The sequence below is a fragment of the Globicephala melas genome, chromosome 11, assembly GCF_963455315.2.
Source record: "Globicephala melas chromosome 11, mGloMel1.2, whole genome shotgun sequence".
NCBI lineage: Eukaryota > Metazoa > Chordata > Mammalia > Artiodactyla > Delphinidae > Globicephala > Globicephala melas.
Genome location: NC_083324.2, coordinates 33031104 through 33056049, shown reverse-complemented (window position 1 = coordinate 33056049; position 24946 = coordinate 33031104). Strand labels below are relative to the sequence as shown.

The following is a 24946-nucleotide window of genomic DNA, read 5'->3' as shown; positions in this document are numbered from 1 at the left end:
ATTCAGTGTGAGGTATGTTTTTTTGTGTGTATATGTGTGTTTGTACATGCTACATGTATGCTACACGCATGCTACAACTACCTCTTAAATAGTTGTAATTTTCCATTGTGTCAAGGGAGCTAGTTAGTCTATGAGTGAATCAAATAATTTTCAGACACTGGCTAAAAAAAAAATCGTAAAAAGAAACCACTGTACCTAGATAAGGACTGTGAAAGTATTTATAATTCAGCCTATCATGTCCCTGGGATTGCACTCTTATAATGACATATAAATCAGGAAGAGTTCACTGAACATGAACAAAATTTTTTTTCCCTTTGGACTGGAAAAATGCTTGGTCTTTTTCTTGTAAAACCTTACATAAAATGTGAGTCCCACAAAAGGTGAATTTGTAGAAGAGATGGGATTTCAAAAGATAGTGACCAGGCAGGGGGGACTCATGTGTGTGGGAACAACAGAGGGGTCTCAAGTATGTCTTAGCCAGTAGCAAAGTTGCCCCCAGTACCTCCAAATCAAACATTTGCCCTGCAGCAATGATGGTATTAAATGAAGCACTAAATTTAGGACCCAGAAAGTCTAAAGATTTATTAAAAATTTATAAGAGGCTTCTGGATACGATCTCTGGGCACAATAACCATTAGGGCTACAGCAAAGAAGGTATTGGAGACTGATGAAAAAATGATATTACTTGTCTAGAAGTAAGAACTAAAGGAAGAAAAGAACTCGCCTGAAGATAACCTGCACAGTGTTTATAATGACAAGACAAAACTCCTTCAGGAGTAGAGATTGGTAGTTAAGCTGAAGAAAGGTTATTACTATAAGAAGTAATAAGGATACACAGACAACATTTTAGACTCCTAAGACATGGCATTAGAGTACCACTTAGTAAAACAGAGTGACTAATGTAAAAGGTTTTTCAAAGTAGAAGGTTTATTTCTACTCTAGGGTAAAAATACTCCCAGGAGGACTTCAAAGCTTAATTTTTATTTATTCTGACTTAGTTTAGACAGATGTACATAGGGCTGACTGTAAAATTATCTTATTTAACAAAAACAAGTTATAATTCACCAAATTTTGTAGGGTGGCCATATTCAAAATAAATAAACAAGAATAAAATAAATTTCCTAGGTACCAATAACTGGTTAGAAAATAAAAGGACAAATATAGCATTCACAACAGTAACTAAAAATTATATACATAGAAATGCTCAGGGCTATCCTTAAAAAGAAACAGCACAGGCTTATAATAGAAAAATGTCAAAACTTTACTGTAAAAGATAACTGAAATAGATAAAAGCTGTATCAAGTTGACGAAATGGGAAAAAAATATTGGAAAGATAGCAATAATTCTAAAATTATTTTATAGGTTGAATATAATTCAAATTAAAATAAACAACTGTGCTTTTTAATTGACAAGGTGATCCTAAAGTTTACTTGGAATGATAGAAAATTAAAGGCTAAGAACATTAAAACAAACTGAGACCTAATAAAAAGCAGAGAAAAGTGGGGTAGAATTTGTTGCACTCGATGTTTAAAAATATTATAAAGCCACAATAAATAAAATTCTGACTCAACAAGCAATGGAAATTGATGAAACTAAACAGAAGCTCAGAAATTAAAATATTCATCCATATAAGAATTTAGTATAAAACAGTAGCAAGATCAGTGGATACAGAAAGAATTACTTGATAAATGGTGTTGGGATAACTAGTTGATCATTTAGAAAAATATAGTTAGAACCCCACCACTCAACATGAATCAAAGTAATCTAAAGATAGATAAGGTGAATAAACTGATATAAAAAGTAACATTTAAAAAATTTAATATAGGTGAGTGTCTAGGCTTGAAATCAGAGGATGACTTTTAAGCATAAAGGCAATGAGGAAATCCTAAAGGGAAACACAGGTCAGGAATGTAAAAATAGTTCTCTAAAGAAAAAAATTAAATAAAATTTTGCCACAAATCTGACGAAGTTTCCATGTAAAGCACAGAATAACCCATACAGAATAATCCAATGAACAAAACAGAAAACTCAAAAACAAGTGCTTAAATGACTTAAAGAAACAATTTACAGAAGAAAAATACAAACAGCTAATAAATGAATTAAAAACCTCAACCACACTAGTAATTAATGAAAGGAAAGTTAAAATGAAAAAAATATTCCATCTGTGCATTTGTCAAAGTTATGTGAAATGAAAGTCCTTGGTGTTGGTCTGGATGTGACAGAAAGAATGCCTTTATTCAGTGCTGGAAGAGCCATGCCTTAGTAGAACTTCTCTAAAATGCAACATAGCGGGAACTACCGGGAGCTTTTAAAAGTTACTGGCCCAGGATTTTATTCTATTAAAAAAATAGAAATGTGGGAAAATTAATATGGAAAGCTGTTCTTCAGTGTATTATTTATACTGGCAAAAAAAAAGGGGGGTAAGAAATGATTAACGTTTGGGAAATGAGAACATAGGGTGGAATATCATACAACCATTAAAAAGGTGTTTTAGAAGAACAGTTAATTATATGAGAAAATTCTGATGATATGTCATAAAAATAGGATATAAAACTCAACAAACACTGACACAATTTTGTGAAAAGAAATAGATATTAGATAAGAAAAAAGAAGAAAGAATAGAGGGAAGGAGAGAAGGAAGGAAAAGGGAGGGAAGGGGGAGAAAGGAAAGAAAGAAGGAACAGGGTAGAAAAGGAAACAGGAGATGAAAGAACACTAACAATCAATCAAAAGATATCTGGGTGTGGAACAACCTAGATGTTCCTAGTTATCATCTCTGTTCACTAAGGTGTCTTGTTACTTTTATTTTCTCCTATATCCATCTATACTTTGGCAAACTTTCTGCTGAGACCATACCTTATTTCTATAACCAGAAAAACATAGTCATTTTTAAAAACACTCTAAAGTATAGAAAATTCATCATGCTGCTTCTCTATCAGTCTAAAAAAGAATTGAGGGCTTCCCTGGTGGCACAGTGGTTAAGAATCTACCTGCCAATGCAGGGGACATGGGTACGAGCCTGGTCTGGGAAGATTCCACATGCCGTGGAACAACTAAGCCCGCATGCCACAACTACGGAGCCTGCGCTCTAGAGCCCGTGAGCCACAACTATGAACCTGCGTGCCACAACTACTGAAGCCCACATGCCTAGAGCCTGTGCTCTGCAACAAGAGAAGCCACCACAATGAGAAGCCTGCGCACCTCAACGAAAAGTAGCCCCCACTCACCGCAGCTAGAGAAAGCCCACGAGCAGCAACAAAGACCCAACACAGCCAAAAGTAAATAAATAATTTTTTAAAAAATTCAAAAATAAATAAATAAAAAAGAATTGAACCCTGAGAATATCTGCAGACTATGGAAGACAGTATGGAGTTTCCTCAGAAAACTAAAAAGAGTTGCCATATGATCCAGCAATCCCACTCTTGGGCAAATATCTGGGCAAAACTATAATTCAAAAAGATACATGCACCCCTATGTTCACAGCACCATTATTCACAATAGCCAACACATGGAAACAACCTAAATGTCCATCAAGAGATGAAAGGATAAAGAAAATGTGGTACATATATACAATGGAACACTACTAAGCCATAAAAAAGAATGAAATAATGCCATTTGCAGCAACATGGATGCAACTAGAGGTTACCATACTAAGTGAAGTAAGTCAGAAAGAGAAATACAAACACAATGTGATAACACTTATATGGGGAATCTAAAATATGACACAAATGAACTTATTTACAAAACAGAAACAGACTCACAGACATAGAGAATAGACCTGTGCTTGCCAAGGGGCAGAGGGGTGGGGAGGGATGGATTGGGAGTTGGGAGTTAGCAGATGCAAACTATTATATATAGAATGGATAAACAACAAGGTCCTACTGTATAGCAGAGGGAACTATATTCAATATCTTGTAATAAACCATAAAGGAAAAGAAAATGGCAAAGAATATATACATGTATAACTGAATCACTTCAGTGTACAGCAGAAATTAATACAACATTGTAAATCAACTATACTTCAATAAAATAAATTTTTAAAAATAATAATAATGAGCTATATTAATTGGCTATATTAATAATTGGCTATATTCCCAGGATGCCAAAACAATGGGTTAGCTTAATTAACTCAGGGAGAAAAATCAGTCAACGACTTTTGAATTAGTCACCTAAAGGACTGAAAAGTTTGCTTTTGCATCCTAGAGACCCATCACTGGGTTAAAATGAAGGCAAAATCCAATACCTGCCATGTTATCAATATTTCTGGAAATGGTCTAAAAGTTAACAGAACTATTTCTTTGGCCCTACCTATCCTAACAGGGATGGTGAACTCCTATTGTGGTCCTGTTAAATCATAGCTGCTGCAGAAACAAAGCCCTCCCCATTTGCCCTGCACACCTAAAATAAGACATACTTAGGTTTTTTTCCTGTCCTTAAGTAGTAAGTGTGAGACAATTTCAGTGGGATTACTTTACACCTCTTTAAAATGACCTACAGAAAACACTTATTTTTCTCGGGGTCAATTTTCAAGCTTGAAGATATCCCAGTCTTAATTTGCCTTTCTTCACATCTCCACTGTCCTAAGCCTGCTTATTAACCATTCAAATGTTAAGGGAAAGGAAATTTGGATTATTTTTGTTGCTCTGCTAAAAATCACACATGGGGAAAGAGGTTAATAAAGATGCTCCAACGAGGCTTGAGGAATTCCGTTTGCAAAAGTAAAATTTGTTTTAAAGAATGGAGGGTGGAGACTGAATCTAACGAAATACACCCAAGCATCTTGTGTATCAGGCTGTATGTATCCTGGAGCAGCGGCTTAACAAAAAGTTGTTGGCTGAATTGTTTCCTTTATCCCTGCTATTCCTTTTTCCCATGATGGGAATTTATAAATAAGAGATAATTAGAATGCATGATAGCACAGATCACATCTGCCACATAACAAATCCCAGTCACCTTATGTATTATTTCTCCCATTAAGTCACCTAAATTGGAAAAACAAAAAAGCCCTTCTTCTTTAATAAGTTAAAGAAAAAAACTGCTTCATATAAACACACACTTGTCATGAGGATAAAAAAATTAGTGGTGGCATCTGGGCTGTTTTACACATATTTTTACTAGTTACCTGTTTTTTTGTACCATTAAGCTATAATGAGAATTGTTACTATCTGCTTTTAGGAGACTATATTTTAGTTTGTTCTCAAATGATATGTTTTTAACTCTTACAAAACCCACAGTAATGTTAGGCATTTACTAGTCTCAAAGAGCATAGCCCTACTTTAAAATAAAAACCTATTTTAACTTCTATCCCTTGAATATAACATACATTGAGTTGTTTGCTATTTTACAAATGCTATCCCTTTTGGCATAGATAACTCTATGTTTGAAGGATCTGGGAAAGAATTCTATGAGCCTAGATCTGCAGCTGACCTCTGTTTTTCTATCGCCTTAGGGTTGAAGTTAAGACAGAGGTAATATCACAGCTGGCAATAGTTCCCTGAGTTCTTAATTTTTTAATTTCACTTTCAAAAGAAATGGCAGTGGCCTCTGCACAGGTCATTTCTTTTGACAGAACGGAAATGGGAAGAGACGTATATTTTCGAAACACCCCCAATATGGCACACTGTGACGTGATCAATGGATCCTCATGCTTTGATATGTTACAGCGGGAACTTTCAGAAATGACTTACTGGGTTGTACATCTGATTGAACAACTGCTCAGCTTGCTACATTGCAAAGGTGGGGAGGCATTGAAGCACAGACAGGGAAAGAAGGAAAGATCCAGAAACACAGCATTAGCTCAACAAATCTAGTGCATTTGCACAGACAAACTCATGGTTAAAAGGAAGAAATTTCAGTTTCTAAACATTCCACAGTGAAAGTGAGAGGCTCTAGGGAAACAGAAATGTTGACTTTGGCTCCTAAAAAAGAATAGCTGGAATAAGAAATTGAAGGTTTGTGTTACTTTCCCTTTCTCAAGTTAAATAACCCATGAAATAAAGAAAGCTGTCCACTTTTGATGATACATGAAGTGCTGGCCTCCAGCAATGAATCAGAGGAAGTGCTTTTGGCCAAGCCTGCAATTTGTTACCTGAACTTCAAAGATGGTAATAATAAAAGATTAATTAAATCTTATCATTGAATTTATAGCTCTTCTTTTATATTAACACCAGCCTGAATTTTCTATTCAGTCTAACTTTAGAAAAATATAGATCAGCAAACAGCAGGTTAGCAATAGCAAAATATCAGTAAGCAAGACATTACAGGATTAACAGCAAATGGGAAAAGAAAAAATTTAAGTCAGTAGGAAGATTAAAGGGAACCAAAATACAGTATTACCCATTGTCTACTATCAGTTTCCACTGGTAGTTCATAACAACAAAAAATACCATTTTTTGTGTCTATCCTACTATGTTCCAAGTCCTGTAGAATCTGTAATGCTCTTCTATTTTGTGTAGAAGATTTAAATGTTTGCAGATTTAAATGTACTAAATATTTTAAATGGCATCCTCAAGTTATATTTATTAAATACTTGCATCATTAATTTGGGGCTCAATGTCAATGTGTAGAAGGTGAAATATTGTAAGATCTTTTCATCTTCATGAAAAGACATGTCTTTGAAGACATGTCAAGACATGTCTTTGAAGAACATGAATTTTTTCTTCAACTTTGATAAAGTAAATGATAGTTTTACTGTGGTTTTAAAAAACACCCTCCTCAAAATGATATTAATTGGAAAATTACCAAATAAGACAAATCAAAACATTTTGAATTGCTGTTGCTTCTCAAATGATTTCTAGTCATTTAAAGTAAATTTACTTCTACATATTGAACACTTAATACTCTTTTGAAAGACAAAATGATCCACATGTCACTAGGCTCTTCTCAACCCCTAGGTGTGTAATTAAGATTAATGAATGCACTAAGTTATAAAGCACACTCATAGCTAGTACTTAAGAATTATTTATTTAATATCATTTTATCAGCCTCACTAATATCAGTAAAGATTTCCTTACAAGTGAATCTTGGATTGTTTGTTTTTAAGAGGTGGGATGGAACGTGTAAGGAATAGCTCCTTTTCTGCCTATAGTAACCATCGTTGACACAAAGTATTTGGAACTGTCTTAAACTGACATAGTATAGTAAAGGGTTCAAAGCAACTATGTGTATGAATGTTCTCCACAAACTTTTCTGTTAAAAACTCACCAATTTCAAGCATTGTTTATAAGACAAAAGCAAATTTAAATCGCCGTTTGGATTCCATTGTCACTAGCAAACAAGATTTCTGTTCAGCTAAACACATCTACAATGCTGTGTGGATTTTATGATAAAAATACCTGGACGCTCACAAATCTTAAGCAAAATTCCATGGGGAACTCATGGTTTATTTATGATATAATAAAACTATTATGCTTTCAGCTTTCATTTAGTAACCCTTTATATTTTATTCACAAGTCACATACCCTTTTATTTAAAGGGAGGCCCAGACACTCCTTAAGCTTTTATAGCTGCTTATTTTTCCATGAGTAAATGATGTGTTTTATGTATATTCACATACTGTTGGCTTATATTTTCAAATATTTCATGCAGATCTCAATTCTTTTTAAGGTGATGGGTACTTGAGGTTTTTACAGAACTATTTATTAGCAGAAATTAAAGAGTACTAGAAAAAGTATTTTGAATTTTCGAATTTAGTTGATGTAGAGGGCCAAAAATAACAAAATAACATCTGCAGGTTAGGTATAAAAATATTTAAATTATAATTACCTTATTTAATCTCACTGTACTATGCATTTAGGAGACAGTATAAGCAAAGATTATTTATATACTTAGAAATAAATTATCTTTTCATAAATTAAATAGGTCCTTTACAGCAAGACAACCATATTTGTTCCTTTAATCCTGGTGATGTAGCAGAATGTTAAAATGTCATCAGGAATAATGCTAAAATATTTATAGGATTTGATCTATGAATTTCAGAACATGGTGTCTATCTGAGAGTCTAAGGAAACCACATGTTCTAATTGACTTTTGGGGGTTAACCATAACTATGTTGAAAGAAACTAAATTCAATAGCACAGACATTCATTTATTAAACTAGTTAAGTCATATACATGGAAACTACAAGCATCAATACATGAACCTCTTTCTTTTAATTTTTAGAGGATTTCAAATTCCATAGATGACTTACACTAAAAGGGAGGGTGTCAAGTATGTATCTGCAGAAATAATATATGGGATGCCCTCAACTCCATAATGGCTCCTCAGAGTTGATGAAGGGCATCTTTCATGCCCAGGTCTATTTGGGGCCCTCCTTCAGGACTTAGCACATTGCAAGTGAGGTAAGATAACTCAAAGACCACCACAGGAAGCCAAAGAAGTTCTCTCACAGAGTTATCTGAGAGTCTGCCTTATGATCACAAAACTGTTCATTAAATAAAAAGTACCTTTCTTAGGTTCATTTCTTGATATGCATATACACGTATAACATATTGCAGAAAACACTCATATATGTGTCAAGAATATGTATCATACACCCAATGCATAAATAGCCAAGTCAATCTCCACGTAAACACCCTCAAAGAGGCAGTTTAAATTCTTCTATTTATTGCTCAAGATTTCTGTTTAACTAGATGTTGCTTGAAAAAAGTGAGATGTTGAGGGGATTAGGAAATAGACTTTGTAATATAGAGATTTTCTGGCTGTTTTTTTGTAAAGAGATTTGACCTGTATATTTATCTTTTTCTGTATTAGTAAGGAGACTTTATTAGTGTGAAATCTCATAACAATTCCCTAAAATTCTGTGGTAAAGTGAACAAAGTATAATCACATTTCAGTTATATATTGCATCATACGTACAAAATAGTCTATTAAATTTAGAAATATCCAGAATTTCTCCACAGATATGATGCTTTCACATCCCTATCATCCATATCATATATTTTCATAACTCTAGCAAATAAATCCCCATTCCAATATGCTATGAATTATACAGTCGAATTTTATTATATGCTTCGTTTGATTGTTTAGATTCTTATCATCTCTTTTGAATAAGTTTATAAGTTGTCAAAGGGAAACAAAATGCTTAAACTCATAATGTTATGAGTTTTACGTGAACAATGAATGCAGACGTACCAAACAACACAGGGAAAAAGTCAAAGGAACAATGCATGACTGGAAATGTACTCCACAAAAATGTCCAGTTCAGAGAAAACATGTTAATGCTGCAATGCAAAGATCCTGCTTTCTTTTCTGAAGCCTTCTACGTATAAACTTGCTTAGACATTCAGGCCATTTCTGGTCAAGTATAAATAGTCAATCCGTACATCTTCCAAGGACTCGACTATTTTGGTGAACTTCTAGAAATTTAACATTGTCGGGTAAAGTTTTGCAAAGTTCCAATTAAAAAAATTGACCTACTTCTGAAAGTAGTAAAAGTTTATTAATGTATAATGGGACCCCTGGATTCTTTGGTTTATGCAAACACTTCCATTTATCTTTTTCTGATAGTTGAGATTTGCCCAGAGAGTAATGGCTGGTTTTTGGTTTTTAAAATATTTTTCACTTCTACTACAATTTTCATCTATTTGTCAAGGTTTTGTTTTGTTTTGTTTTGTTTTGTGTTTCCCCAGACAGGAAACCTAAGATAACTTTTCAGGTTCACAGACAGACTTGATGCAGACTTCTTAGGAATAAAGATTGCTTAATTAATCCTTTTATCACCAGATGACAAAAGATAAGGGGTTTTTATTTTTTGAAAAATGTCTCTTCCTTTCCTATTTTATAAATTCAGAAAATGAGCATGTTTTTTCTTAGACTTCACTTACCTTTTTTAGCTGTGCTTCCAATTTGTTACATTCTTCTTTCTTTTGTTCAATGGCTATTTCTAGAGATTTTAATTTGGAGTCCCTTTTCAGCCCCGCTGAGGCTAATGAAGATGCATGTTCCTTGAGGTCAATTAAACTAGACTGAAAGGAAAAGAACACTAGTAAGTAGAACACTATAATTTCTACTAGTAATGTCTTCAATTTGAATACATTGATTCTATACATAGTAATAAAGTGTGCATTAGACAGAGAGGGTAAATATAGTCTTACTAAGGTAACAATAGTCGGCCCTGGCCAGGAAATTAAAGTTGGCCAGTTTACAGAACCAAGCAGGATCTAATTGCAGTAAAAATCAAATGTGCCCAAATGGTGCAGTCAGTAAATGCATGTTTCATGTCTCAAAGTTATGCTAATGAACTAAGTCCCAAGGTGGTCTTTACATGTCATGGCAAAACAGACACCCTGAACCTTCCATTTATGTTTATTGCTGTCAGGTGGCACAGACTCTAAGAAAAATATGAAAGAAAATACAAACTTTAATTCTTTTCTCCCCGAAAAGGGCAGATCAAGTATAAAAGAAGAATCCTGTTGTTTTTATCAAATTCCATTTCTTTAATGAAAAATGGCCAATGGTTTCTCAAACATCTTCTACAGAATCAAAGATAAAATTACTTAAAAATTCAGAGTAGACTTTATGGCCTAGTGCTTTGTAAATTCAGATTCAGCAATATAATGAATCTCCCCAACTCTGACATGGGGTTACCCAAGTTGTTCCATTCATTAATCACGCCCAGAAACCAAGAGCTTCCCTGTATAGTACGAATCCCAAAAGGTAAAGAAATAAATACTAGCATATACCACAGAACACAACGTTGCTAGCTAGGAGAGCAATGTCCACCAGCAAACACAAAATGGTTAGCAACATCTATCTACGTGACTAAATTGCTCAGGTTCCACCCAAAATCAGACAGGGTACATTTCCTTTATATCCCTTTGCAGTGCCTAGGAAAACACTAAGCCCACAGCAGTTTCTCAGTAAATGATGTGGTCTAATACTTTACTGCTTCATGGGCACTGGAACAACCTTATTGATGAAGATACTGCCACAATCACCCAGCAAACCACCCAGGTCCTAACAACCCTCTGAGGGACAGGTTAGCCATTCTCATTTTTCAGGTAAGGAAACTAAGGCTCACATGAGGCCCTGTCTTCTCCAAGGTTCTCAAGCTATTAATGGGAGACATAGGTCTGAACCCAGGTCTCCGACTCCAGTTTCAATGGTCTTTATCATGTAACTACCACAGAAATAATAAAGAAACTTATAATTCAGGCACTCTGTCATGCTGAAGATTATTACCACTCCAACTAAATTATAAGCTCCATGCTAACAACAATTATACATTGTTTTCCTTTATAAATTTAAAATTGCCAGGGGTGATAGCTTTATGTGTCAACTTGGCTAGGCCATAGTCTCCAGTTATTCAATCAAACACTAACCTTAAGTGTTGCTGTGGAGGTATTTTGTAGATGTGACTAACATCTGCAATCAGTTGACTTTAAGTAAAGGATATTATTCTTCATAATCTGGGTGGGCCTGATCCTATCAGTTGAAAGGTCTTAGGAGCAGACTAAGGTTTCCCTCAGGAAGAAGAAATTCCTCCTGTGGACTGCAGCATCAGCTCCTGCCTGAGAGTTTCCAGCCCGCCCTTCCTGATGGCCTTCCCTGTGAATTTTGGACTTGCTTAGCCAGCCTCCATAACTATGTAAGCCAATTTCTTGTAATAAATTTCTTAATATGGTTAAATTCCTTCGTACAGTTCTGTTTTTCTGGTGGAACCTTGACTGACACATCTAGCCCAGTGGCAGGCACATTATTACACAGGAACAATAAATGTTTGCAGAAATGCCTATCTGAAGTTCATACAATGTAAGCATTGTTTACAAAATTATTTTCATTTAAAGCTTATGCTCCACCATGTCATCAAGATCTCTTTTCAATTAGAAGCATATCTATCTATATATATATTTTTTTTTTTTTAAGGTGCAAACCCATGAATAACACTTGCAATCTGTGAAGAATGCTGCAAACGAGATAGAAGCTTCTGTGCCTTCTGTTACATACTAACTACAGTAATTACAGATCCCCCAGGATTTACATTCTTTATTTTCATATCAAAGAAATAATCTCTTCTCTAAAAACTAGTGAGCTTAAGTTTTAGAGAATACAAATTTTGCTGCTAAGTTTCCTCAAAATTCCTATTTTTCATCAATTGTTCCCTTCTTGGACTCCTAATTTAGACAGTACTTCAATTTGTATAGAATTATCAAAATCCAAGGGCTGAGGTGATACTTCGGAGCTGGGACATATACAACTATGCTGTGATACAACCCAACAGAGCAAAAGGATTGACATATCATAAAGGAGATAGACATTTTCCACAGACAAAAATAAGTGTGAGGGGACCAAGTGTGGACAATGGCACATATCTCAGAGCTTTGGAGACTGAATAAAAGAATGGGCATTGCTGCTTCTCAAACTTCTCCACCAAAGTATCCCTAAGTAAACTAAAGGGGTTATAGCCATCCCTCAGAATAGGGATACTCTCCATAACCACCAAACAAAAAATTTCTTTAAAGCATATTGTTTTACATTAACAAATGCAGGTGAGATTTGTTTTCTGTATCCATGTTTGCGCGAGCATTAAAATACTCTTTCAAATTATTTACCATAATGTAAAAATGATGTCCCAGAAGAGCAGCCACAACCTATACATATGTGTCCAGCATGGTACCATATAACCTAACCTGGTGGTATTGAATGATCCATTTGAGAAGCACAGATGAATGTACAGCACCCAACACAAGGATTAGTACATAACAGGCCCTCAGTAAGGTGGAGCTATTGTTATTATCATCAATGCTGTTGTTGTTACTGTTATCTCAAACAAGGGATCATGAGACATTGAAAAAAAAATACAGAATCCTCCAAGCCGTATGAATATGGTAAGACATCAAGAAAACTTTCAAGGAGCTAAATGGTATGTGGTCAGTAGAGTACAGAAGATATGCACAGAGCATCACCAGATGTAGGGAATTACAGTAAATGCTGTTCTTTGAATTCAGATAGCTTTACAAAGCAAAGGTAACTAGGTCCCCCAAACCTTCACACTGTCCCTCAAACTAAGTCTCTAGTCTCTCAAGGCTACATGGATATGGGTTTATGAGTACTATCAGTGTGGTTGTTTCCCCAGACTCACCTCTTTTTCAGTCAGTTCAGCTTGTAAAGCGTTGACCTTCTCTTTCAGGTCTTTATTCTCTTTTCGGAATGATTCTATCTCTTCAAGTCTTTCCCGATCATCTCTCTCCCGTTGTTCTTTCAAACGCTCAATTATTCTTTCCTGTGAGGCAATTGCCCAAAAAAAGAGTTGAGAACCAATCAGTGTGCATGCCAAGGCATGTTACAAAAGGAAATAAGAAGAAATACACATAAGAAATGTTCTAGAGGAATCAACAAACACAAGATATTCAAAACTGGGTTTGTGAAGAGAAGCTGTGCGTAACAGTATTTGGAAAAGACAGTCAATAAAGCTTTCAGCTTGTTAATCAAAGTTAGTATCATAGGGTTGCAAGGGATCTCAATGTTCAAGTTCATGGTGGTACCAGGAAAATTCCAAGAGCAATTCCAGAAGAGGGAGGTTCAGGCACCAAGACCTAAAGTCTTGCATGGGTAAGGGGAAGAGGTAGAACTAACCTCTTGGATCAACCCTCTTTGCTTGGCTTTCCCATTTGATGTCAAAGAACTTTCCTTGATTTCCAAAGACTCTTCTCGCTAGAAAGGGGATCAAAGTGGGGCAGGACCTAGACCCCTCCGGGACTTAGAGCTGGACTCACAGTGAAAACTTGAGACAAAAGAAAGAATAAGCTCCTTATATAAGTGATTTTTCAATGTGTCTGGAGCTGTTTATTTACTTCCATATTTTTTCAGTGGTTTCTTGGCAATCAGTAGAGACTCAAAAACATTGCTAGAATTTGAGCAAAGTTCAAACAGCAGCTTCTTTTACTGAGAAGCTGCTACATGCTAGGCACTGTGACACACCCTTCTCATCTAGTCCTTATCACATCTGTGAGATCTGAACCAGTACCACTGGTAACAGAGTAGTACAGAGGAAACCCAGTCTCAGAGAGGCCGACTGACTCGTCCAAGGTGATCCAGCTCATAAACAAAAGGCCCACCCTGCCATCCAGGGCTGTCTGAGTCTTAGCCACGGCCAAAAGAACACACTGCCACAAACATACACCTGGAGCCATTCAAGGAGATCTGAGGGTCTGTCTGCCCTTGACTTTTATATTGAAATAAAAACATTACTCTAGTAGACATGTTTTCCAAAAGAGTGAAATCTTACTGATATCAAAATAAGAACCTTTTGTTTTTTTCCTAAGGAATTTTTTTTTAATTTATTTATTTTTGGTTGCGTTGGGTCCTCGTCGCTGCGCGCGGGCCCTCTCCAATTGCGACGAGCAGGGGCCCCTCCTCGTTGTGATGCTCAGGCTTCTCACTGCAGTGGCTTCTCTTGTTGTGGAGCACGGGCTCTAGGCGCGGGGGCTTCAGTAGTTGTGGCACACAGGCTTAGTTGCTCCGCGGCATGTGGAATCTTCCCCGAGGGGCTCGAACCCACGTCCCCTGCACTGGCAGGTGGATTCTTAACCACTGAGCCACCAGGGAAGTCCCAGAACCTTCTTTTTTTAAGGAAAATTCTGCTTGGGTAAAATTTAAGTTAGATTTCTGAAACTTGTTTCAAATTACCTAACACATATTTGAATTTCCTTTTGGATGGTCATGTTAAAAAATGTTGGTGCAACGATTCTTAAGAATATTGTCTTTTATATTCTTACAAGTATATAGTACAAGACGATGCCTGATATATAAGACAACTGTAAAACGGTGTTTAATGTAGAGGGAAGTTAGTTTGAACACTTAGCCTGTGATTTAAGTTCCCCCAGGGGAGCAACTGTTCTACCCCAATGACAATAATTTATGTCTAATGCTTTCAAGGGCAAAAAAAGTACCATTGTTGTTTTGTAATTACTCAAAAACACTTTAAAATGAAGTATATTATTACTATAACAGTGGGGTAGAAACAGAACAAATGAGTCTATTACATTCCCTATTTTGTTTCTTCTTGATTTCAGTTACTGTCCTATTTTACTCTGTCTGTGCCATTGTAGAGTAGATGATTATGTGATTGACAGAAGAAGGAAATGGCCTCAGTGCACGGTAAGTCTCTCAAGGACTTTTAACAATTTCAGCAACTGAACCCACACCGCCTTTTGCCTGCACTTATTGCAGAAGCCTCACAACTGGTCACCCCGTGAGCAGGCCATCTCCATCCCATCACTTCCACCCCGTGGCTGTTGGAGTGATATTTTTAAAGGCCCAAACTGACCATGTCACATCACTATTTAGAAACCTTCCCAGGAATCACTCTGGCCAGAACATAAACATGCATTTATTCTCACTAGGCACCCTTTGCTTGGTTTTATTGCATGTCCACTCTCTCAGCCTAGCTTTCCAAAAGGCAACAGTCAAATCTTATGAATCTCTTAACCCAGGGCTGGGCAAACTGTCTGGCATACAACAGGCAATTAAAAAGGCTGATGGAAGGAACAAAATTCAAATTAGGGATCATCCTGTCTTCAAAGAAAGGGAAATTAAGTATGCATGTTAACATCCAGAAGGTGTCAGAGTCACTTGGAAATTAGGTTGATTTGCTCTAAGCACTTGTACTATTGACGGGGCATCGATGACAAAGAAAATCAGCAAGCAGTATAACGTTTTTAAGTGTTATTGATGATTCAATACTACAAAATATTTCTCCGTCAATCACAAAACTAATTTAACTGTCAGCCGCGCAGGGCCAGATGTCAAAAACACGTGTTAAAAGGTCCTAATATGGCATGATCTACTTGATTAACAACCAACTTGCAGAAATTCCAACAATGTGTTCTTGTTTTAGTCTTATTTGCATTGGCAAGTGTTCCTTGTGCACCCATCTGGCTCTGCACAGGTCTAATCTATTTGTGCTTTATCACTGGGTGGGAACTGCACTGCGGTGGCCTCCAGCTCTGCTATCTGGTTTTCTCAACTGCTTATCTGCTACGTGGCCACAGCAAGGCTTGGCGAGACCAGCTTTATAAATACAGCGGGTTCCTTGAGCTTCTGTGTGTCATTCCTAGAGCTAAGTCATACTCAGTCTTAACTCACCAAGCAGCATTATTTATTTATTTATTTTTACACACTCTGGATATTTGAATAAGTTCCCGGACATTAAAAGGAATAACACACTCCCTGGGATGTAATAATCCAAGTGAAATGGTGAATAGTGCCTAATGGGTTCTATTCATCAGCCAAAGGACAGCAAATAATTAAATGCTCTCATAAGTACACGATTTTTAATTAATCATTTTCCTTTTTGTCCCATGTCTTGTTGCAGAGGATCTGTCCACTTACATGTGGATAAAAATGGAACTGGTGAGGGGAAGGCTATTAAAAGAGATTGCATTGTCAAACACACAAAGAACAGAACTTTTAAATTTTAGTCCCATTCCATCACCCATGAGCTGAGTGGCCTTGGGGAGGCAATAAAGTCCCAGCTAAGGGCTAACTTAGAGAGAGCAGAAGTGGCTTCCCAGAGTGCTGGGGTGAGAAGTTAACTGGTGCCACGGGTGATTAATGATGTCCGCCCAGGGCCCAGAGATGAGGAACAGTGCTGCACATGTCCCAGATTTTAATTTCTGGGCATGTCATTTTACCTCACTGAGCCCACTTCCCATGTTTAAAATGAAAGAGCATGGATTTACTGTTCCTCAAAGTGTGGTCTTCCAAACACTTGCATCAGAATCACTGGGCACGCTTGTTAAAAATCAAAGATTCCCCAGAGCAGAGCCCACAGCAGAGCACTGAATCAGAATCACTAGGAAATGGGATCCAGGAAACTGTATTTTAAGACACTCTCTAGATGATAAGATTATTTTTAGATACATACAGAAGTCTGATACCCACTGGAATAAATACTTAAAATTAATCTACTATTCTTTGTCCCATGATAGAAAACTTTGCCAGTTCCTATCCAATGTTTTTGTCTGTGTTTTTCAAATACACTAATGCTCTGATTTTTGGCACCTTTAGAAAATTCTGTTTGCTTTTATTCTTCATCAGGTGAAAGGCTAAAAATCAGATGCAAACAGGGTTTAGAAACTAACAGCTCATGGGCCACAGCTGGTCCAAAGAGCTATTTTGTTTGGCTTGAGCAGCATATTATAAAATCTGAACTTGAATATTTTGAGGTAAGTCAAAGACTGCTCCATCACCAGCAGTCCCTACTGCTTAACACCAAACCCACTTCCCTCATTTCTGCTCCCTGCATGGCCCTTCATGGCATCCAAGTTCTCAACTGCCCATCTATGGTCCAGTACAGATTTCACATGCCTGAGATTGTGGATCAGCAAACTGAATAATTATTGTCAAGGTAATTCCAAAAGATAATGGAATTTAGAGGTCAGCTAGTTTAAATGCACATTTTGAAGATAAGTTACTGAGATGCCCTGAGAGGAGAAGAGGCTTGCCCCACGTGATGCAGTTATCAAGTAATGGGGACAGTTTGATGGGGCCAGACTCCCACAGACCTCAGCTTTCCTTCCTGAACATCTCCTGAGTCTCAAAGGAAGTACTTAAGTAAAGAGAGTAGTTTCAGGTATGAGAATTGTTTTGGGATTTAAACTAGAATAAATCAAATCTTAGCAGGGGGGAAAAGGATAAAATGCTGCCAAGAATACATGATATGGGGCTTCCCTGGTGGCGCAGTGGTTGAGAGTCTGCCTGCCGATGCAGGGGACGCGGGTTCGTGCCCCGGTCCGGGAAGATCCCACATGCCGCGGAGCGGCTGGCCCCGTGAGCCATGGCCGCTGGGCCTGCGCGTCCGGAGTCTGTGCTCCGCAGCAGGAGAGGCCACAGCAGTGAGAGGCCTGCATACCGCAAAAAAAAAAAAAAAAAAAAAGAATACATGATATGGAAAAGTATATGGTATAAGTTTATTTCTGTATAAACAGAAAGAAACCAAGGGTACAAGTGGACTGACATCATATCACTCAAAAACTGCAAAAGGGATACATGATTATTAATAGTTTTTGAAACAACATTCCTTTATTCAAATTTTACAAACAAAATTACTACAAGAAAGTTTTGATAAGAATCCACCTGCCAATGCAGGGGACACAGGTTTGAGCCCTGGTTCAAGAAGATCCCACATGCTGTGGAGCAACTAAGCCCGTGCTCCACAACTATCGAGCCTGTGCTCTAGAGCCCACAAGTCACAACTACCGAGCCCGCACGCCACAACTACTGAGCCCACACGCCACAACTACTGAAGCCCGCATGCCTAGAGCCCATGCTCTGCAACAAGAGAAGCCACCGCAGGGAGAAGCCGGCGCACTGCAACAAAGAGTAGCCCCTGCTCGCCACAACTAGAGAAAGCCCGTGCGCAACAACGAAGACCCAACACAGCCAAAAAAAACCCAAACATTTGATACTAAATTCTTGAAAATTGTAAAAAGAATATTTTTCCTGAAAAACCATCTTATTTATTCTTATGTTTCCACATAAAATCTTGTCTCTTATTTATAATTTAATGTTAAAGTTATAATCTTGTAATTTTAATAGGAACATTAAGACTATCTAGGCATAGAATTATGGCTCCTTTTTTTACCTTCTCTATTTTTAGCATAGACAAGTGGTTCTTAGACTAGCGTATGTATCACAATGACCTAGGGAGGTTGCCAAAGTACAGACTTCGAGGCACTACTCAAGGTTCTGTTTCAGTAGATATACATGGGGCCTAATAATTATATTTTCAACAGACTCCTCCTGGTGATTCTGAAGTAGAGGTCAGAGAAGCCTTCTTTAAGATTCACTGACTTGTGGAACCAGTGGGCTATTTAATCTAATTCTCCCATCCTACAAATGGGAAATTTGAGGCCCTGGGAGAGAGAGTTATTTGTCAAGGTCACCCAGTTAGTGGCAGAGCTAAGACTGAGCACACTATACACACTCTGCACAGTATGAGTCCTACAGAAGTGCCCAGAGAATGAATGAACTAACTTAACTAGAATGAAATGGGCTAGAAATCATTTTAGAAATCGGTAAACATCAGGATGACCTATTTGCCTAATAGATTTTGTTCATTCTTTTAATCAAAGTAATCCTTTTAAATGTCAGTCAGAACAAAACCCTCCAAGTGGCTTCCTATCCCCTTTGGAGTGAAAGTCAAAATTTTTCATCCTTCTCACAGGGGCTTCAAGGGATACTCTTCCCCCCTCCCCCTCCCCCTCTGCACTTGCTCTCCCCTCTAGTACGTTCTCCCTCCAGAAGTGCTCGTGGCTCATCCCTCACTTTCCCTTCTCAGTAAGACCCTCTACCTGGCCATTTCACCCCAGCACTCCCTGTATCCTCTTCTTGCTTTCTTCTATGGAAATTATTACCCTCTGAAGTCCCATGTGTTTTACTTACTTAATTATTGTCTGTGTCTCCTCAGTCCCATTAGAATCTAACCTCCACAAGAGCTAGGATTTTCACCCATTCTCTTCTCTACTGGACCCCCAGTCCCCACAGCAGTGCCTGTCATATGGTGGCAACTCACTCAATCAACACCCACTGAGCACTCCCCCATGCAGGTACTGTGCTAGGCACTGGGGGAAGGTAAGCTAACACACAAATAACACATGTATACGGGTATGTTGCTCAGGCTTGGAGTCCAGCAGAGAAGACCAATTAATCACATTAAAACAGATAAATGAACAATTAAGATTGTGACAAGAGCTCTGGGAAATTCACGGTGTTCATGAGAACATAAGAGAGGATTTTACCTAGGAGGCTTCCCTGAGAAAATGACTGATAATAATAATAACAGCTATAACTTATTATGCCTGTTATTCTCAACACTTTCCATATATTAATGCATCTTCTCCTCAACATATTCCACTAAAGTAGGTACTATTATTATCCTCTTTTACAAATGATAAAACTGAGAAAGCGAGGGGTTAAGTAACTTGCCCAAAGTAGTAAGTGTCAGACCTAGGATTTGAACCCAAGCAGTCTGACTCCCATGTCCACATTCTTGACTACTGTGCAATACAGCTTCTCAGGAAGCTGAGCTCTCTGAAGAAGAGAAATTAAGTCTGCAGAGAGTAAAGAACGTTCTAGGCTCAGTAATAGCATGTGCAAAGTGTCTGAGGCAGGAGGGAACAATGGTGCACTTAAAAACCTAGAAGGCCGCGGCTTCCCTGGTGACACAGTGGTTGAGAATCCGCCTGCCAATGCAAGGGGCATGGGTTCAAGCTCTAGTCCGGGAAGATCCCACATGCTGCAGAGCAACTAAGCCCGTGCGCCACAGCTACTGAGCCTGCGCTCTAGAGCCTGCAAGCCACAACTACCGAGCCCACATGCCCCAACTACTGAAGCCCGCACACCTAGAGCCCATGCTCTGCAAGAAGAAAAGCCACCGCAATGAGAAGCCTGAGCACCGCAGCAAAGAGTAGCCCCAGCTCGCCACAACTAGAGAAAGCCCGCGTGCAGCAACGAAGACCCAATACAGCCAAAAATAAAAATAAATAAATTAAAAAAGAAATCTAGAAGGCCAGTATGCCTAGAGCACAAAGAATGAAGGAAGAGAGATGGGGGATGAGGCTGGAAAAGGAGGAAGGAAGGAAAGATGGGAGGAAGGGAGGGAGGGAGGGAGGGAGGGAGGGAGGAAGGGAGGGAGAGGGGGGAGGGAAGAAGAGGGGAGAGGAGGGGAGGGGAGGGGAGAGGAGGGGAGTGAGGCAGGCAGAGAAGTGGCTGGTCAGGTAAGAGCCAAAGCAGATGAAGGGTCGGACCCTATGGGTGAGGTTAAAGATTTCAGTCTTTATCATCCTAAAAACAATGACAAGGTAGTGAAGGTTTTTAATCAGGGCCAAGGGTGATGTGACCAGGTATGTATTTCAAAAAGACACCCTTGGCTTCAGCGTGCCAAGTCTACTGCGAAGGGCGAGCACGGGAGTGGGAGGCCCAGCTGGGACTAGGCTTAGTGCGGGTGCATGGAGAAAAACAAGCTCACTGAAATGCATTTGGATCGTTTCCTCCCAACCACATTTCCCTAAATCCTGATACCCCCGCTAATTTTTTGTCCAAGCTTACCTTCTCTGACAAAGCCTCCTCAAGCGTCGCCAGTGCAGTATCCGTATTACTGGAATCAGTCTGCAAGGACTTCACTCTGTCTTTCAGATTGGTCAGTTGCTTGTCTTTATCCTTAAGTTGTTCTTGCAAGTTTTCAATCTGAAAGTAAAGATCACCATATTTAATGCACATTTTATTACATATTCAGTGCCAAGGTCCCTGAAGTGGACCTATCTAAAAAGAAAAATTAAAAAGGACCCAAGATTATGGAAATTGTCAGTATTATGAAGTTACACTTTGACTCAGAATCAAGGCCATTTTGAAGAGACCTTCTTTCTTCCATGTAATTCAACTTCGTGTTTAAATGGCAATACAGACGAGCAGAATATCTCCCTCCCTGCAAATGCAAGCCCCTCAGACATGTAAGCACTCTTATTTCTATCTATTTCTACCTCTTTCACCAGCCCTTTAAGTCTCAAGTCCATAAACCTAATCTTGGTGCAGTGAATCAGAGAAACACATATTCAGGATTACTTTATTCAGTGAACAGACACGTACTGGGTGCTCATTCTGCACTGAGCACCATATCAGTATAAGGCAGAACCTATGTAGTCATTCACTCACTCCTTTATTCAGTATTAAACTTTGTGATACGCCAAATGTTGTCAAGTGGCTGTTTCAAGTAACCACATGAAAAGCCAAGTAGGTTATCACCAGTAGACTGTTAATGGGAAGAACCTGTGATATAAATCAAATGTAACAAGTACTAAACACTCCATCTGGCAAATAAGTCATGTGTTGGCAACCAACCAGCCACTTTTATCCACTATCTGCAGCCTGAAATAAACACACCAAATAGCCGATTATAACGCCTGCCCAGGAGCAACAGCAAGGACCTTCTCTTGGGCATTGCGTACATTATCATTCATGTTTTTATTCTCTGCTTTCAAACCATGTATTTCTTATCTAAGGATTAAAAAAAAGTCCCACTGTACAAACAATTTATTCATATTAAGGGTTTTAAATTGACAAGGAAAAAAAGCAGTACAACTCTAAGATAAGTCCATTCAAAATATTTGTATTCTGCACCCAGGCTTTCTCAGGAAATCATTCCAAATGCATGTTTCACAATGTGTGACTCAAACAAATTTGGAGATGACTCGATTCACGTAGCATGAATCTGGAATGGCAATACAAATAATGACAAGAGTAGAAGCAATAATGAGAAGGAGGAGGGTTGACAGTGGAGGTGGCAGCAGTAGCAGCATCAAAATAGCTCTGAACGCAAAGATGCTGACCCTCAATCTGAGGACAGAGGACGTGGCTAATTTTTCCAATGATTTAAATCGATGTGGCCTAATGGAGATGGACATTTCCTCCTTCCATTCTTCCCACCTTCCTTTGCGCCTTCCTTCTTTCTTTTATTTTTCCCTTTCTCCTCCCCCTTCCTTCTTCTCCTTCCTTTTTTTGCCAATGTATTTTTTAATAAGACATGTTTTCTGTCTTGAGACAGACATCCTGGTTTGGGGAAATAATTAACCTTCTCCTTCATCAAAATGCATTGTATTCCTATTCAGCTCCCACTGTAAGAATTCAGTGTCCCTCCATGCAAAACACAGGAACTCAAAAGGTATAATCATCTGCACTCAGAACAAAGGCTCCCTCCATTCCAGACAAGTGTTCATGGGGTTACACAATACAATAAGCAAATATATGAGTGAGCAAAAATATGGATGGTTACATGTCAGAATGTAGTCATTATACAGAAGAAGCCAGCAGCTGAGAGGACTGACTCTTGAGAGAGTGTGTGTTATTATTTTGAGTACACTCACACCCACATTTGTGTACACACGTGTGCAAATCCATGGTGGCTCCAAGCAAACTGATTAAGTTCCCCGTGTTCACCCTGGGAGACAGGGCCCTGGACAGAAGAAAGGGGACTTTCTCTCAGGGCATCAGCCCTGGTGTAGTGGCATCACTGATTTCAAGGGACTTCGGGCGCTGCAAACAGAGGCTAAAGAAGACTGCTGTGAGACTCCCTGGGGCCTCCTCAGTTACTGGGGAGATTAAGGATGTTGAGGGTCAGTGGTCCAAGGAATACTCAGGTAGGCGATAAGAGCTGGAGAACTGTGGGCTGGTGAGACACAGGAGTGACATAGCTATTATCTCACATCTAAGAACACAGAAGAGCCAATTATACCACAGACAAGATTGAAAAACAGAGCTGGAACTGGAGACATTTACAGAGGTAGGGATACACCACTTTAAAAACGTTGCACAAAGATCACCAAGAATGATTCTTAATAAAGACAAGGTACAGACCAGGGTGGGGAATATATAGCCTCTTGTGTAAATAAAAAATAAGCCTATAAATAGATACATATACACAGCTATTAATATAAAATTTTTTTCTGGAGAAAAAATTCACAAGAAATTTTAATAGTGTTTAACTTTGGGGGAAAGGGTCTAGGGTACAAAACTGTGGAAGAGGCCTTCTGTTTCTCCTTTTTGAACATTTCTGTAGTTCTCTGCTTGAATTTTCTAACCATGTGGGTTTTATTCATTTTTAATGCCAACCAAGATTATCTGGTTGGTAAAATTATGGGTAATTTTTAGTTTATATTTGTATATAAAAATTTAAGCCACTATGCAAGTATTTAAAATCATGTTTGCATACAATTGATAACTAAGTAGAAATCGGAGAATGAGAAGGAAAAAGAGTAGAATGTAAAATCATATGATATTTCTTTGTAAAAAGAGAAAAGTCTAGCACAGAACAACAACAACAAAATATATATGGAACTCACTAAAGTATTATTTGGCAGTGGTATGAATGATGATTTTACTTTTCTTCTTTATACTTTACTGCATCTGCCAGCTTGTTCTCCTTGAACATAACAAACAGAATAAAAGATATTTAAGACCGACTACAAAATATAAGAATGGTTCTTTAAATGTGTTTTGAACAGTAAGTTTGTGCTTTTTAAAAGGACTCATTGTAAGAGGAAATATTCCTTTCTTACTCCAAGGAGGACTCAATTCTTTAAATTTTAAATTTAGGAGACTGAGGCAAATGTAAAATTCTGTATCTTTTAAAAAATTATTTTGCAGCTTTCTAATGTTTGTAAATTATTAACAACATTTACAAGAAAAAAAGCAGAAACTTTTCTTCAAAGGGTGAGGTTGTACTAGGTTGAAATAGCAGGCAATGAAAAATAAGCAAATTGAAAACCTGGGTTTAGGATTGGGGATGGAAAATGAGGATTTTGTGAGAAATTCCACATGCTGCAAAAAAACTGAATCCACCTAAGCAACATAGTCAACTCACTGGTCACTGTGACTTGATAAAATAAGAGATGGGCCTGAGCAGAAGAGGGCTAGAGATGGACCTGAGCACAGGGCTGTCCTTGCCTTTGAACTAAGCTGCCTTTTCATCACAGCTAAGGAGACTCAGAAGGAGCCAGTTTTGCTGAAGTGGTACCTGCACCTCTCAGAGCAGACCACTGGAGAGGGGGCAGGGAAAGCTCAGGCCCTGGAGGTCACCAGGCTGCCCTAATCCTAATGGCTTCAGACTGACTTCTGAAGCTCCAGGCCTGCCCAGCCTGAGAAGGGGCAATGCCCAGAGGGAGCTGTTTAGTGAGTTTTCACACAAATGCAGCCCTCAGTGGGAGAGCTGTCACTGACTGAACAGCAGCAGCCTCCTTTACTCCACATTTGCTCCCCTCCCATCTGGTCTCCAAAACTGCAGCACAAGTATCCTTCCTATAACGCAGATCTGACTGAATGACTTCCTTTCTTAGAACTCTTCAACTGCTCCCCCATTGCCTCCAGATAAAGCCCAAACTCCCTGACATCATACGTGAGGCCCTTCACAGGAAGGCTCACCTGGTCCTCCACTATCCCCAGCCTCACCCCA

The 24946-nt window shown here is 38.4% G+C and overlaps 1 protein-coding gene across 12 annotated transcripts in view; it reads right to left on the bottom strand.

Annotated features, from left to right (window-relative positions):
* ERC2 (ELKS/RAB6-interacting/CAST family member 2) overlaps window positions 1-24946 on the bottom strand; it is a 962565-nt gene that overhangs the window by 512704 nt on the left and 424915 nt on the right. For 9 of the 12 annotated variants that reach the window (XR_009565841.1, XR_009565842.1, XM_060308008.1 and 6 more), the window contains 4 exons: window positions 21052-21189; window positions 13082-13222; window positions 9825-9965; window positions 5688-5723 (listed from right to left, as the gene is read on the bottom strand). Coding sequence is in view for 10 of the 12 variants with exons in the window: in XM_060308008.1 (XP_060163991.1) it covers window positions 5688-5723; window positions 9825-9965; window positions 13082-13222; window positions 21052-21189 (456 nt within the window). In the remaining 2 variants the exon portion in view is untranslated. The remainder of the gene's footprint in view (window positions 1-5687; window positions 5724-9824; window positions 9966-13081; window positions 13223-21051; window positions 21190-24946) is intronic. The other 3 variants (XM_060308011.1, XM_060308012.1, XM_060308015.1) reach the window with 1 other exon arrangement.